The 15,468-nt window shown below is 39.1% G+C and overlaps 1 protein-coding gene and 1 pseudogene across 1 annotated transcript; both read right to left on the bottom strand.

Annotated features, from left to right (window-relative positions):
- Positions 1 to 2,285: 2,285 nt before the first annotated feature.
- On the bottom strand, positions 2,286 to 4,479 carry LOC131301303 (receptor-like serine/threonine-protein kinase At2g45590; annotated as a pseudogene).
- A 2,409-nt stretch (positions 4,480 to 6,888) lies between these two features.
- LOC131299876 (3-ketoacyl-CoA synthase 6-like) lies at positions 6,889 to 10,016 on the bottom strand. Its single transcript, XM_058325448.1, has 3 exons — positions 9,592 to 10,016; positions 8,325 to 9,014; positions 6,889 to 7,536 (listed from the first exon to the last, which is right to left on the bottom strand). Exons 1-3 carry the CDS (start codon positions 10,014 to 10,016, stop codon positions 7,194 to 7,196), a joined length of 1,458 nt encoding a protein of 485 aa, XP_058181431.1. The 3' UTR covers positions 6,889 to 7,193.
- Between the last annotated feature and the right edge of the window lie 5,452 nt (positions 10,017 to 15,468).

Raw genomic sequence — 15,468 nt, 5'->3', positions numbered from 1 at the left:
GTTACAATCGAACTTACTACATAATTGAGAATCCTCACAATTGACTCAAGAACGATAGTCGAATCCTCGTTCACCGTACCCCGTGCTTGATTGCCACCACCTCAAATCCTCAAGCCTTCCAAATAACCCTTCGGAAATCCACCGAACAACGAACCTATGTTTGTTGAAAGAAAATCGAGAACATCTCTTGGAGGTTGACTGTGGTCTCGGAAACTGATGAGAACTCCAAAAAATCAAAGGTAGAAATATCCTTTCATCCTTTTAATAGAGACTTACATTTACTCTTTCGTATTGCTGTTGCTTTGTATTCTCGGTACCCTAGCTGAAAAGGAAAAGCCCCTTTTTATAATCATAGCCTTCCGATTGATCGGGGAATCGATCCATCACTCCATCTGCTTTTATTTCATTCGGCTGCCACACTTGATTAGTGGGTCCCAATGGATGCGAGTTGATAGGCCGATCAATCCGCCAAAAGAACACTCACACTCACTCTCAATTACAAATTATGATTTCTTCCACTCTAATCCTATACAAACTCACTCTACTTAGAAAATATTAAAAAAGATACAACTCGATAAAGAAAGGAATACATTTGAAAATCCGTTTTGTCAATGGAATTGCCAACCAAAAAATAACATCGCTTTTTGGAGCTAACACTTCCTAAAGAGTAGAGAGTGTGTGCAAGAGACGGAGGAGTGAGGAGAAAACCATACGGCGTGAGAAAGTGAGTTTTTCCGTTGTACTCCATCGTTCCTGACGTGTAAATGAAACTATGCAACATTCTACGGGAGCGAGCATCCCGGCCAAACCACATTCATTTGATATTCATTTGATATACGTGTTATGTGTTTGAATGACCCCTAATGCCCAACATGTGTCGCGTTGTGATATTTCACATGTTCGTATTATCATTCAAATTTGCAAAATGGGTCATCAGTAACTGGAATTACCCAGAACCCGTAGCAAACCTTGGACAAATGGACAATGAGCTAATTCACACAAAATCTACATAGTATTCTAGACAAATGCGCAAATGAAAGGGGGATTGGGGCCTTTGATTTGCCTTCTAAACTGTGCAATACTACATAGTAGTAATAATCATCTCGAATTAGTAGCCAAACTAGAGGAGACAAAAGAGGAAGTAAACTAAGCCAGTGTATACATCGTGTTCATTACAACAACCATCCACAAGAATTAAGAAAGAATCTACAACATCGTTCCGCAATTGATCATTCAAATTGCACCGGACATTAAAAACTCACCAGACCCTCTTCTGTGATTTTAATGGTACGCGCATGGGAGGAGAAGGGGAATACTCAACCGGCAACTGGGGGGACTCCAACTCCCCACAAAGCATTCCCACCACTACTCTCATGGAAGGCCGGCGATGAGGTAACTTCTGAAGACATAGTAATCCATAACAAAGCTTGCTCTCTACACAGTATTCTAGACAATGAGCAAATGAAGGGGGATTGGGGCCTTTTGCCTTCTAAACTGTGCAATACGTAAATAGTAATAATCGTCTTGAATTAGTAGCCGAACTAGTGGAGACAAAAGAGGAAGTAAACTAAGCAAAGGTTATAACAACCATCCACAAACATCATAATAGTATTGATCATATCAATGGAACAGGACATTAGAAACTCACGGGATCTTCTTCTGCGACTGGAATGGAACACGAGAGGGAGGAGAAAGGGAAAACTCAACTGGTAACTAAGGAGACTCCAACTCCCTACAAAGCATGCCGCATATTCATATGGCCGCCATTTTTTCCGTGTGAACATAATCTTGGCATTTAATTTGTATCTTGCCCACCCATTGCCTAAACCAGACTTATGTTGTATCACATTGTGATATTTCGGGCCAACCATGGGGAGGTGTCTTCTATTCTATATTCGACACCTTCTTTATGAAGCTCTTGTCCTTACCGAATCAGCTGTGACACAAATGGAATGCAGATGTCCGTACCATTCAAATTTGCAAACTGGGTATCACTAACTGCAAACCTTGGACAAATGGACAATGAGCTAATTCACACAAAATCTAGTTAGCTTTCTTTTTCTTTGGTACTTCGGAAAGGAATCTAGTTAGCTTTCTAGAATTAGCATAACAAGCAGTCTCGACAACACCAAGCCTCTCTTCACTATTAAAGATAAGGATCAGAATCATACATTCAGTTTCCATACCCCTAAAAACCATGTGCAGCAATATCAGTTGGCAAACAAATATTACTAGAATCACAATAACTCATTAGAAAGGAGATAATGAAAGAGACCCCCGTTTGGTTTGTCTTTTAAACTGAGCAATATATAATCATCTTGAATTAGTAGCCAAACCATCTACATATCTGTATATTACAACAATCATCCTCAGAGAGGATGAAACAATAATCTTCAACAGCATATAGTATTGATCAGGAAAATTGCACCCAACGTTGGAAACTCACCGGACCTTCTTCTGTGATTTTAGTGGAACGCGCATGGGAGGAGAAGGGGAAAACTCAACTGGCAACTGGGGGGACTCCAACTCCCCACAAAGCATTCCCACCACTTCTCTCATAGAAGGCCGGCGATCAGGCAATTTCTGAAGACATAAAAGTGCAATGGTGATGCACAACAAAGCTTGCTCTCTATCCACACACTGAACAGACTTATCCACCAAATCAACAAGCTTCCCTCTGCGAGCAAGGCGTTTGGCCCATGACAGAAGATTGGCGCGTTGGTGTTCAGCCACGGGTGAGCCATTCAACTGAAGTGGCCGTCTCCCGGAAACTAGAACTAGTAACACAACCCCAAAACTATAAACATCGCACTTTTCTGAAGCTTCACTACCTCCGAAATTCTCCGGGGCATTATAGCATACAGTTCCCCTCATACTTGGTGTACTACTATACCCACCAATACTTCTAGGTGTCCCTTCACTACCAGAGTCATGGCTATTGCCACTAAGCTTATCCAACCACCAGTCCACACTACCCATACTACCACCCCTGCTCCTACTCCTGCTCCTTTTCTTCTTCTTTCTATCACTATACAAATCGTCGTCCACCGGCCACCAATTCTCTCCATCGTTGCAATCGCTTATCGACCCTTGATTCTTCTTCTTCTTTTTTTTCTTTTTCGCGAGTTCTTCGCAATACTCCTCCTTCCACCACTCCCTCGGCTGCCTCCTCTTCTCTTTCTTCTTCACATTCTTCTCCCCCTCCATATTCTTCCACCAATCCAACCCTTTCCTATTCTTCTTCCTACCCGATTTCCCAATCGAACTCGAAGAAGCCCCAACCCACTCGTTTTTCGGCCTCTCGTTCTTTATCTCACTTCCAATCCATTCCATCACATAGTCCTTCACTACCCCACCGTTATTATTATCTTGTTTCCACCACCAATCCTTCCCCGAAAAACTCCTCAACCGCTTCCCACCTCCCCCATTCCCCAAACTACCCCTTTCCAAATCTCCCTCTGATAACACACCACCTCTCTCCAAATCCTCCGACCGCGATGCCAAGTCGGCATCTTTCACCGTCTCCGGCGACATCTCATCCACTGTAACCCTAACAAAACTCTCTGGGGACTGATTTACACTAAAACTGAACTCCGTCTCTTCAAAAGTAGAACCAATTTTCTCTCCCCCGTCCCCAGCAGTGCCATTTTCTACGGTAATTCCACACTCAGTGTCTGATTTCAACCTAGCCAAACCGAAATCCCCAATTTTCGGGTTGAAATCGCAATCCAGCAGTACGTTGCTAGGTTTAATATCCCCGTGAATGATTGGCGGATTACAGCAATGGTGGAGATACTCTAACCCCTTTGCCACATCGACCGCGATTGCGTATCTCTTGTTCCACTCCATGAGCTCAGGACACTTGCGGCGGAGCAAGCAGTCCTGCAGGCTCCCGTTGCTCATGAACTCGTATACAAGCGCCATGCGGTGCCGCTTCCTGTCGGAGGAGAATCCGATGAGCGAGACGACGTGGTTGGAATGGATGATGGAACAGAGGGAGAGCTCGTTTTGGAACTCGCGCTCGCCTTGGAGAGAGCCGGCGGTGTCCATGAGCTTGACGGCGACGTTTCGGGGAGGGCGAGTCAGGGTGGCGCGGTAGACGGAGCCGAAGCCGCCTTGTCCGAGGAGGAGGGAGGGGGAGAAATTGGAGGTAGCTTGGCGGAGGGAGGAGTAGGAGAAGCGGTGGGGAGGGAGGGGGGGAGGGGGAGGAGGGGGAAGCCGGGACGGTGCGTTTCTTCTTGCGGAGGGAGGGGAGGCAGGCGGTGAGGAGGAGGAGGAGAGAGAAGGAGAGGGTGAGGTGAGGGAGGAGAGTTGGGGTTCGGTGGGGCGGTTGCGATGGAGGAGGAGGTGGGGGGAGAGGGCGAGAGGGCATGGTGGCCGGTGGTGGTTGTGATGGTGGTGAGGAAGCCGGGGGGAATTGGACTCTCTCTCTCTCTCTTCTCTCTCTCTCTGACTCTCTCTCTCGTACTTGTGTGTTGTTTTCCTTTCCTAGGCGGAAGATTTGACTTTTGGTTCATTGGTTCGCTTTGCTGTCGGGTTGTCAAAAAGAGAATCCAACACACACGCACGCACGACGTACACGGGACGTTGACACGTTTTCTCACGTGTTGTGTGGACCAATTTTGCTGTGCCCGCTACAGCACTACTGAGTACTGAACAATAAAGTTTGGGGGTGTGTTTGGCTAAAATAATGGGGTTTTGAGTCAGATAATTAAATAAAGACAAAATATAATCTGGCTCAATATTTAGCCAAAATAAACTCTAAATGTTTTTTTCCTCTATGGTCGGAATATCTAGGCTAGCTTATGTGCATTTCGATTCTTCTTCTTCTCGGTTCAATCAAAGGCAGACTATTCACTTCAAGACTAGGAAAATCACAAGAGATTTATCTCTTGCAGTATGTTCTCACTTCTCAAAAGGTTGCCAAATTTCGAATTCAAAATGTCTGGATTTATAGCTCACCTTTGTGGCTACTTGAGCTACCCCTTGGAGTTAACTATAAGTTCACAACCACACCCAAACTATACACACGAATACACAAAAACACATGAAGGTGGTTTTGTACAGATAGTGTAGTATGAATGAGCCCCACTTTATTTGTGTGTGTATGTTTTAATTGCATTGCGATACGTCATCAAAACAGTGGTTCCAATTATTAAAACATGCCAACGTGGCGCAATGTAATTAATTAGAAGAAAACAAATGTTTGCACCGTCAATGTAAAAAAATTGTTCTCAATTTTAATAGTGCCAAAACTTAAAATTCAATTAAAACACTCATGACTTTTTCATAGTCTCCTGAACCATCGAAGCCACATTTGACTGGTTATATCACACAGGCAACCACCAGTTTGAAGAAACGACACTCATTCTCAAAAACACTCTGTTTCATTCTATTTTCCTCCGCCCAAGATTGACTTTTGGTTAAGATCTGTGCGTTTCTATCTGCATCCGTTTTGTGAGATCCACACACGGCATCGGGTTTTTGGTTCGAGCCGTGCTAGAGGTACAGTAAAACTGGTACAAACAGCTTACACAGATCCGTTTTGGACCAGTTTCGGGTTCCGCAAAGATGATCGGATCCGTTCATTTTGTTCAAAATTTAATTTTTAGGGTCCCTGTAAAAAATCATTTCAATCCAATATCGATAAGGGCGTTTACGAATCACCCAAATTTGCTTCAGAATTTGCCCAAATTCTGAAGCAAAGTTGGGTGATTCGTAAATTGGCAAATTCTGAAGCAAAGTTGGGTGATTCGTAAATACCCTTATCGATATGGGATTGAGATGATTTTTTACAAGGACCCTAAAAATTAAATTTTGAACAAAATGAGTGGATCCTATCATCTTTTTGAAACCCGAAACGGGTCCAAAACGGATCTGTGTAAGCTGTTTGTATCAATTTTGCTGTACTCATATCATTTCTGTTTTGGTTCCCACAAAACATGTAAGCATGCACGTAAATGTGCGTGTTAGTTGTGCGTGGAACAAGAAGTCTGAATACAACACAATTCAAACACAACGTCATCCACAACTCCTCAAGCATTAGTATATGTGGGCCCCAAATACATGTGAAATGCGTGAAGGGTTGTAGATGGCGTTGTGTTTGAATTGTTGTGTATGTAGGAATGTTGCGTTTGTAAAGAGAAAAAATCCTTTCTTGATGCAAGTTTCTATAATTTGCGATTCTTTCCTAGTATTTGGTTTCTATTCTCTTCACCTGCCTGCATCCATCTTCCCTTTCAGTCAAAAAGAAAATCTTTGTTACTTCCTTCTAAAGAATTGGGTATCATCACTCCACCTAAGATACAAGTAAAGGATACCACTAGCACAGTAGCACCTAATCAGCTTGTAAATTTTGTATATATTCAACCTGTTCTTAATCATAGCTCACTTGAATTGTGAACTTCTGGAGAATAGATAAAAATATCAGGAAAAGAAGCCTAACAAAACCAATTTTCAAGCAATCACAAGGTCTTGTAATGCACTCCAAAACTTCAACTTAAAACTCTCCTAAATTTTTGACAGTCAACCATGGGATTAGGTCCAGCAATATATAGTGATTATTCAGTGCTTCTGGAGCTAGCGCCGCCACGGGCCTCTCTTACTACAAATTTACATAGAATCCTTACACTTAGTCACAGGCTCTGTGTGAAGTTCTTAGAGCATCACTTGACGGTGTTCCAAGAGCAAGTAATAATTTTCCATTAACACAGATTTTAAAATTCTGAATTTATGTAACCTTTCTATGTCTCGGTTATGAGGCAAGTGTTTGTATTCAAAGTGTTAGGAATTTCATTTTGCAGAAAAATTTGCTTTTGTCTTAATTAATTGCTTGGAAAACATGAAAAATCCACACTGCAACCATTCACACCACCATAAAACCCCAAGTGAAAACAAATTCTATATAGTAATTCTGAGAGAACTCTACGTCAAATTTATGCGGTCATGAAACTACACACGAAAAGAAAGGAAAAAGGAAATGGAACTACCCACTAGTCAGGTTGCGCTTAAACTGCCTTGGACAACTAAGTTATCAAAAAAACAACGAAAAAAAGAGAGGAAAATATACCTTATCACAGATTCATGTTCAAAAGGAAAAACCAAATTTGCCCATTAGAGTAGTAGTTGTTAGAATGGAAATTGTGGAAAACAGAGGTTTGTTTCAACAATTAATGAAGTATTAATTGCCACCTTTAATCCTTCTCAACAACCAAGTTAGGATAGCTATCAATGCAGTCATCCCATGGGCCCTTCTGGGCCTCCCCAACAATGGGCCTAACACACTTCCAAACCAAACTAGTGCACTTCGGCCCACTCCCCATCCCAAGCTGCCACACCTTGTCCCCCTTCTTCACTCTCTCTTTGGCCTCCAAATAAGCCAATTCATACCACAATGATGAAGAACTCTGGTTCCCAAATCTGTGCAGTGTCACCAAAGCAGGCTCCATCTCTCCCTCCCCAAGCCTCAGCCCTTTCCCTATCTCTCTTATCACCGGCCGGCCCGATGCCGGCAAGCAAAAGTGCTGAATCACTGACCTGAAAATCATCAAACGTTTGAAAAGAAAATGGACATAACAAAGAAGGATGATCTAGAATGGGACAAGTTTGAAATTTGTTGGGCCTATGTGGGAGCCGAGGTTTTGCATTATGCTTTAGGTAAAATATAGAATCCACTATCATTGTAACATCACCCATTATCGTTCTGTGAAATCTATTATGCACATTATCATTCAAACATTTCGAGTAAAAATTCTAATTCTGATTTTCCCAGTCCACTCACTTTAATGATCTGACTATTTATATAGTAAGATTTGTTGAGTAATCACACACGCAAAATTTTGGGTTCATCAGCTGTGATAACGACACGAGTTGATTTCAGCTAAGTGTGGATAATTATTCTCAAAATAATATTTTCCATCTATGGCTTCTTTAAAAAATGTGATCTAATATACTAAACGTCCTGTTCAAAAAAAATAAAAAACTCCGTGTAAGCATTTCATATAAGTTATTCATAAATGGCTCACGTCACGAAAGTGAACTTTGGGTGGGCCCAGCAAATGGTCAACACGCACATTTGGGACACACTATGTACTATTTTTTTAATTTTTTTTTTAAAGAATGGCAAGAAGCTCATAAAGCTTAGTAAATTGGTAGACTCAAAGTATCAGAGCTTAATACCTTAGAGAATTTGGAACAAGCACCGCACCAATAAGCAAGTTCCATAACATGTTCTTCAAGTACAAGAAATGACTCACATAGGTGACGCTAAATAATTGAAACATAAAGTTTAGTTTTGTATGCTGTGGTGTTGTGAGGTTACTAACCTGAAATTGGGCAAGTAAGTATCCACAGACTTATCGATAAGCCTCTTCCAAATCTTCGAAGCCAGGTGCCGGAAAATCTCCATCGCCGGCAAAACCGACGGGCTTATAGCCGTGATGTTTGACCGGAGAATTTCTCCGGCCACCTGCAACAAATCCCTCCTGAGGGTAAATCCTGTGATCCCATCCGAATCCTCTTCGCGAAAGGCGGAGTAGTAACCCTTGTCATCAGATGCCCTTTGTGATCTAAGACTATGCACCAACTTATATTTGGCTTTGTTTCTCGCATCCTTTTTGTTGCTGAGTAAAATACCGGAACTGCCCATCCGGAAAAGACAGTTGAGGGCCAACATGGATTTTTCTTTTCCTGGGTACCAACCAGTGGACAAAATCTCTGTGCTGAGAACGACAGCGTTGGAATCCTTGTGGACTTTCAAGAGGTCTTGGGCCATGTTAATGGCAAGTGCACTGGCACTGCAGCCCATGCCAGAGAGAGTGAATGTTCTGATATCATCTCTCATGGAGTATTTGTTAACAATGATGGAGGAGAGAGAAGGGATTGGGCAAAACCCACTGCAGTTGACAATGAGGATGTCGATTTCTTGAGGAGAGAGATTGGTTTTGGAGAGGAGGTCTTCGAGGACAGGGAAGAGAACCATTTCGACTTCCTTGGTGGATTCATGGTGGTTTGACCTGTTGAGAATTTATTCACAAGTTGATTAGAAAATACTACATTTTTTTTAACAGGACCTGAAATACACAAAAAGAAAAAGAAAAAGAGAGATCGCAAGAAGGTGATGTACTGACCACTAGATGGAGCAAATCCTCTAAAGTCATGTCTTGACTATTAGATCAATCATTAGAGTTATATGAGAAGAGCGTGTTCTTAAAAAATAAGTATAGTATTTATTTGTAATTTTTAAATTTAAAAATAATAGATTTAATTGAATAATTTTTTGTGCAATATGATTTTATTTGATAGATCTCGACAACATCTTTTGAACAATGAAAAAAAATTAAAAAATTATTTTCATAAATTAATTATTTTTAAACTTAAAAATTACAAATAAGTATTTAGTATTTTGTAAGAAGGCTTACACACCCTAGTGTTATAAGCACACAAGGGTTGGATTTTTTCATATCCCATGTCTCACCAAATTCCCGATGGAATTGATTTAGAGCGAAATTTAATCTAAGCTTGAACGACGTGGAAATTTCATCTATCCCATGCATGTTTCTGCAGAAAATCAATATGGGTTTGGGACAATACCTTGGTGGAATGTAGTGCAGAGCAGGTGGGAGGTAGGTTTCTGGACCCTGTCCAGAAGAGCAGAGCACTTTGGCCATGAACGAAATGCTCTGTTCGTCAAAGAACTCTTGTGCATGTCGAATGAAGGTTGAAAATGGGATTCTGCAGGAATTTGGGGGTTTTAGACATGAGAAGTCTACCAGATAGACGGGAAGAGGTTTTGAAAAGTAATGGTAATTGAGGAAGAAGAACAGGAGGAAACAGAGGAGCCAGAGTGCATGGAATAACAGATGCCATTTTTGAATGATGAAAAAAGCTTCTACGGAGAAGGAAAATAGGATAGCGGAGAAGTTGAGGAGGTCTAGGAGGGATGGATGAAGTTTCTTTGTTAGGAAGGTGGTGTTGGGCAGAGGGCCACCACGGCTGGGCTTAGAAAGAGAATCCATGTGTGTGTGTGTGTGTGTGTGAGAGAGAGAGAGAGAGAGAGAGAGAGAGAGAGGCAGGGTTGACAATTGAGTAACTAAAGATTTATAACCTCTGCTCTGCTGCAACTTGAAATGAATGAAGCTGGTTGTAAATGAGAGAGAGAGAGAGAGAGAGAGAGAGAGAGAGAGAGAGAGATTTATGGGGAGTAACTAAAGATTTATAACCTCTGCTCTGCTGCAACTTGAAATGAATGAAGCTGGTTGTAATTTGTAAATGAGAGAGAGAGAGAGAGAGAGAGAGAGAGAGAGAGTGAAGCTGGTTGTAATTTGTAAATGAGAGAGAGAGAGAGAGAGAGAGGAATTTATATGGTTAATGTTACAGTTGGCAGATGTATGTAGAAAGCTGATCAGCGTTGGAAGTGGAAACTAGAAAACCACCTTTGTTAAGGTAATCTATGGATTTTACTGTATTTTATTTTTTGGTTTTCTTCATCATGATTAAAAGAAAATTGGGTGGGTCTCAGTTTTGGCCCTTTGAGCCTAGGTAAGAGTGCCATTTTGTTTTTGTTTTTATCACTGCAAATTTGTGCATTTTCTTTAAAAGACGGTAAACGTTACCTTTTTTTTCATTGGTTGAACGTTCCATTTGCAATACACTTTTTGATAAGTATGAAATCACTTTGTGATATTTCAATTAAAAAAAAACAAGATAATGTTGATCCTCCGGAAGGTGAACAAAATTAAATTCGCCAAGGCAATCCCTTATTATGGACTTCGATGTCTTCTTCCAAGTTTTTGGAGACAAATTCCAAAAATACATTTGACGAGAAATCTCGGATTGGGGTAATAAAACTAACCCCTCTCCTTCTCTGAGCACTTTAATAATTGTTCAGTCCCGCTAATGGGTGCTCCTGAGGCAATGGTTTGTGTACAATTAATATACCTTAATGTATGGGTTGTATTTATGGGTTCTTAGCATCATTTTTCATCATTATTTTCTAGACTAGCCATAAATACTTGTAATACTTTTTTGTAGTGACAATATTACCCTCATTTCCTTTTAGAAATTAGGAAGGTGAAAGGTTTCAATACAAATAGAACTTGTAAATTATAGAGAGTAATTTTTATTCCGTTGTTCCTGTAACATGCATGTTTCTAAACCAAACAAAAATGATTTAATCAACAGTGACATTAGTTTGAGATAATAAAGAACATTAAATACATGTGATTGAAATTCTGAGGAGTAGTTTCTAGTAGTACCTCTATACTCAAATGTAATTTTTTCCGTTCTAGTAGTTCTTTACAGGAAGATAAACTATAAAAGAAATAGAGAAAAACAAAAACAATCTATAATAAGAGAATGAGATTTTTCCAGGAAGAAAGAGAAAAGAGATGAGCACTACCCATGGACAGCCACATGAGGAAAAAATTATTATACGCCTCTGGAGCACAATCACATGATTTCCACCACACATACGCATTTTGATTTTTTTAGTTTTAGAAATTAAAAAATGCATCTTGTTAGAAGCTTAGGTTTGCAGTCCGAACATTTATTTATGAATGAAGGGAGTAACAAGTAACGTGCTCAATAAAAAACAAACTCATTATCCAAGAAAATTTTAGTCATTTATTATGTGAATATATAACAAACATAAACCTTGCGTTTGTTTTTTGAACCAATTTGTTTATGGGGTAAATTTGACACTTCAATAGTGTATACTCCAATTGATACAAGTAGTTAGAGAACTCTTCGTTTACCAATGCAATTAATTACATGTACAAATTAAAAATGGTGTGTACCAATATTTTTAGCTCATTTAATATGCTTTTTCTTGTGCCCAGAGGCAACCGTTAGCATTTGCCTTCACAAATTTGTATAGGCTCGATTATATCATGACTTTTTTGCCCATTTTATTCCGCCTCTCGACTATCTCTCCATCATCAACAAATTCTCTCTCTCTCTCATCTCGACCTCACCACCACCACCGGCGCCAGATTCCTGTTTAAGAACAGATCGTTCAAGAACGGACATGAAGTTGAACTCTTCTTCTCCTCTCTCATTCGGATGGACTGTAGAAAAGTTGAATAGCACTCGAACAATGAGACTTCAAATCGTTTGCCAAGCTGAAGCGAGCTCAACCGCCGACAGAGTGCTGGAGAACCCCTCGACGGCAATGAGGCGGTTCGGATCCGAGACGGCGGAGGAGTTGCTGCATGCCATGACAGTCGTCTCGATCGAAGTCGGTGCATAGGAGTATTTCTCTAAACTGGGAGATGATGTTCGTTTCCAACTCTAAACTCACTTGCATTCTCCCTCTCTCTCTGTGTTCAAGAAGGGTACGCAGAGAATATGAACAATTACCAATCCCAAACTAAGAAAAGTAACGAATTGAAAAAGTTTTTGGGGACTTTATTAGGTAGGTACAGAGAAATGGTGGGAGAGGATTTTCTCTATTTTCTTTTCTTTTTAAATATTTTATTTTTCGGTCTTACTTTTTTATTACTACTACACTTGGTTGGATTTTAGCTGAGTGCTACGAATTTGTTCAATTTTTTGCTACTTTGGAAAATTGTTCAATTTTTGTTCGTGTGTATTTTTTATGAGAACTGTGTATTTTCTATGAGATTTGTGTATTTGTCCATGAGAACTGTCTATAAGAACTATGTATTTTTTATGAAAACTGTCTATAAGAACTATGTATTTTTCATGAGAACTGTATATTTTCTATGAGAATTGTGTATTTTCTGTGAGAACTGTTTATAAGAATTGTGTATTTTATATGAGAACTGTATTTTATACATGAGAACTGTTTATGAAAACTGTGTATTTTCTACTAGAACAGTGTATTTTTCTATAAGAACTGCGTATTTTTCTATGAGAACTATGTATTTTTTATGAGAATTGTGTATTGTCCATGACAACTATCAATACAAACTATGTATTTTCTATGAGAATTGAGTATTATCCATGAGAACTGTGTATTTTCTATGACAACTAAGTATTTTCTATGAGAACTATGTATTTTAGTGTGTGGTGAGGCTTTTTGAACTGTGTATTTTTCAGTTCACATAGCCATTCCACATAGTTCTCATAGAATTGACTATGAGAATTGACAGTTCTCATAGCCAGTTCACATAGCCAAGTGTATTTTTGTCTGAAATAATATGGGTCAGGAATTGATTCTAAAAATATAAATTTTACTAAAAATGAACACCTAGACAAAAAGTTAAGAAGAATGAGCAAAATAGTAAAAATGCATGAAAAATAACTGAAATAAAGAAGAAATATTTTTGTCAAAACTATTTAAAGTCCGAACCTAGAAAACGGGACCGGCTAAAAATTCCCCTCTATGTTTTAAAGTTTGGTATGTATTCTAGTTTAATAAATAAATAAATAAACTAAATAAATTCGACAATTAATAATTAAATGAGCTCCAAAAGAAGATGACCAGTTGGCTTTCACTGTAAATTTGCAAAGTCACAGTCAGTAGGCTTATGATGTGTTGTCTTTCCTGAAAACAAGCAAACTGGGATTCCCATAAATGAACCCGCAGCTTTTGGTACATTGATTTGAAATCAGATCGAACGGAAGCGGGGAACTGCTGGAAGGGGCGGAGTCAGGATTCAATTGCGAATCAATTATTCCTTACGAATACTGGGAAAAAATTACGAATCAATTATTCTTTCTGTATGGAATATGATCCATTTAATCTAAAATTATGTGTATAGCTCTTACGAATGCTGAACAAGCTGTTATCGATATCGAATTGAGCTAATTTTTTTTTTTTTGCACAAATCAATAAAAAATATTTTAAGAACAATGAGCGATCAAAACAGAGTGTTTGGCGACTCTAGATTGATGATTTATTGATTTTTTTTGCGGGACTTATTTTGGGTCCCACAAAGATGATTTAAACAGCTCATTATTATTTTTTAAAATTTATTCTTACAAGAAATTAGCTCAATTTGATATCAATAAAAAAAACTTTTTCAGAATTCGTAAAGGTTAAACACTTAATTTTAGATTAATAATTTTATTAACTTTTGAATTAGCCCCACAAAGATGATTCAAGCCTTCAAATTTTTTCATGAATTCATGTAAAGCTCAACCCGATGTTTGGTTTCATGCTCTCTTGATTTAATGCTCTCTTGTCCATATATTAGGCACCAAACAGAATTGGGGATGGTGCTGTGCAGTGGTGTGCGCAACACCATGTTGCGGACCTCCGAACCATCCGACGGCTCAAATTTTATATCGGCAATGAACGACTCTCACTGCACATTACCAATCCGGAGTCCCACCAAACAAGGACCAAGGGGAAGTGATTTCTTGATCCAAAACAACGTACTCCCTCCGTCCCAATTTAGTTGTCACTTTTTGGAGTTCGTGCCACTTTTCAATTGATTATATCTTGTAATTTATAATATTTTAGGTGATTTTGAAAACATTGTATTATAGAACAAATCGGAATCTATCAAACAAGATCCATAGAGGATATAAAATTCATTACCAATTTAAAAATATAACTAATTTTTTAATCCAGTTAGAATAGAACTGTGACAAGTAAATTGGAACGGAAGGAGTAGTTTTTAATAGACAACACCTATGCGGTCCCAATGGACCAGTCCAGGTCCCCGCTTCCAAGCCCAAAATAGAATTGGGTCGGTTGCCCATCAGTAAAGCAAGCATCAAATGACTTTTTAAGGGGGAAAAAATAGTACTACTACATATCTTTAATGAGATAGTTTTTTTATTACAGAGGCTCCGTGAATAACTTATTTATAGAGTGACGCAATCTTAGCTGTTTATTCGCGTAATTAATAGTTGAAATTCGCTTTTAATTATGATCGGTCACAATTAATTTTCTCATAAAAATTTTATTAACATCTTAACCATTTAAAATACTTTTGGACGGTCATGATTGAGTGTTTGTAATTGTTTACAACTCTTCCGTAAAGAGATTTTCTCATCTTTAATACAGTAACCCACTGTACCAAAATATTTCGATTTTAGTGTGGGTACATCAGAAACAACTTGAATTTAATATTTTAAGACGCGTGGGAAATAAATACGCCGATGATGATCGATGATGTGTTGGCATATTCCATGGATATAATAAATGGAGGCGGAATGGCGGATTCTCTGCAGACAGTCCCTGCAGTCCAAGCACAGTTGTTCATCTTTTCATTCAACAGTACAAACTTTAAAAAACTTTTTTGGGGAAAAGAAAAGTTTGTATTTTTTTAAATCACGACCATTGAAAACATCATTGGACGGTTGTGAACACTTCAACTGCACCTCTGCAGTCAAAATGTGTACTACAGACAAGCCTTATTCAAAATACACTAAAGATAGGTACATTACCTTTTTACACTACATAGTTACACTACATCTTATGTGGAGCCTATTTCGGGTCTCAGAAAAATCCAAAAAAATACTGATAAATTTTAAAATATTGTTTTATAGGGTCCT

This window comes from Rhododendron vialii, chromosome 9a, assembly GCF_030253575.1.
Source record: "Rhododendron vialii isolate Sample 1 chromosome 9a, ASM3025357v1".
In the NCBI taxonomy this organism is placed as follows: domain Eukaryota; kingdom Viridiplantae; phylum Streptophyta; class Magnoliopsida; order Ericales; family Ericaceae; genus Rhododendron; species Rhododendron vialii.
This window is presented reverse-complemented; position numbering and strand designations above follow the sequence as displayed.

Excerpts from the sequence above, each read along its gene's own strand:
- LOC131299876 (XM_058325448.1), bottom strand. The coding sequence starts at position 10,016 with ATGGATTCTCTTTCTAAGCCCAGCCGTGGTGGCCCTCTGCCCAACACC. Across the intron at positions 9,015-9,591 it reads CTGCACTACATTCCACCAAG|GTCAAACCACCATGAATCCA; the intron begins GTATTGTCCCAA and ends AATTCTCAACAG. Across the intron at positions 7,537-8,324 it reads ACTTACTTGCCCAATTTCAG|GTCAGTGATTCAGCACTTTT; the intron begins GTTAGTAACCTC and ends GATGATTTTCAG.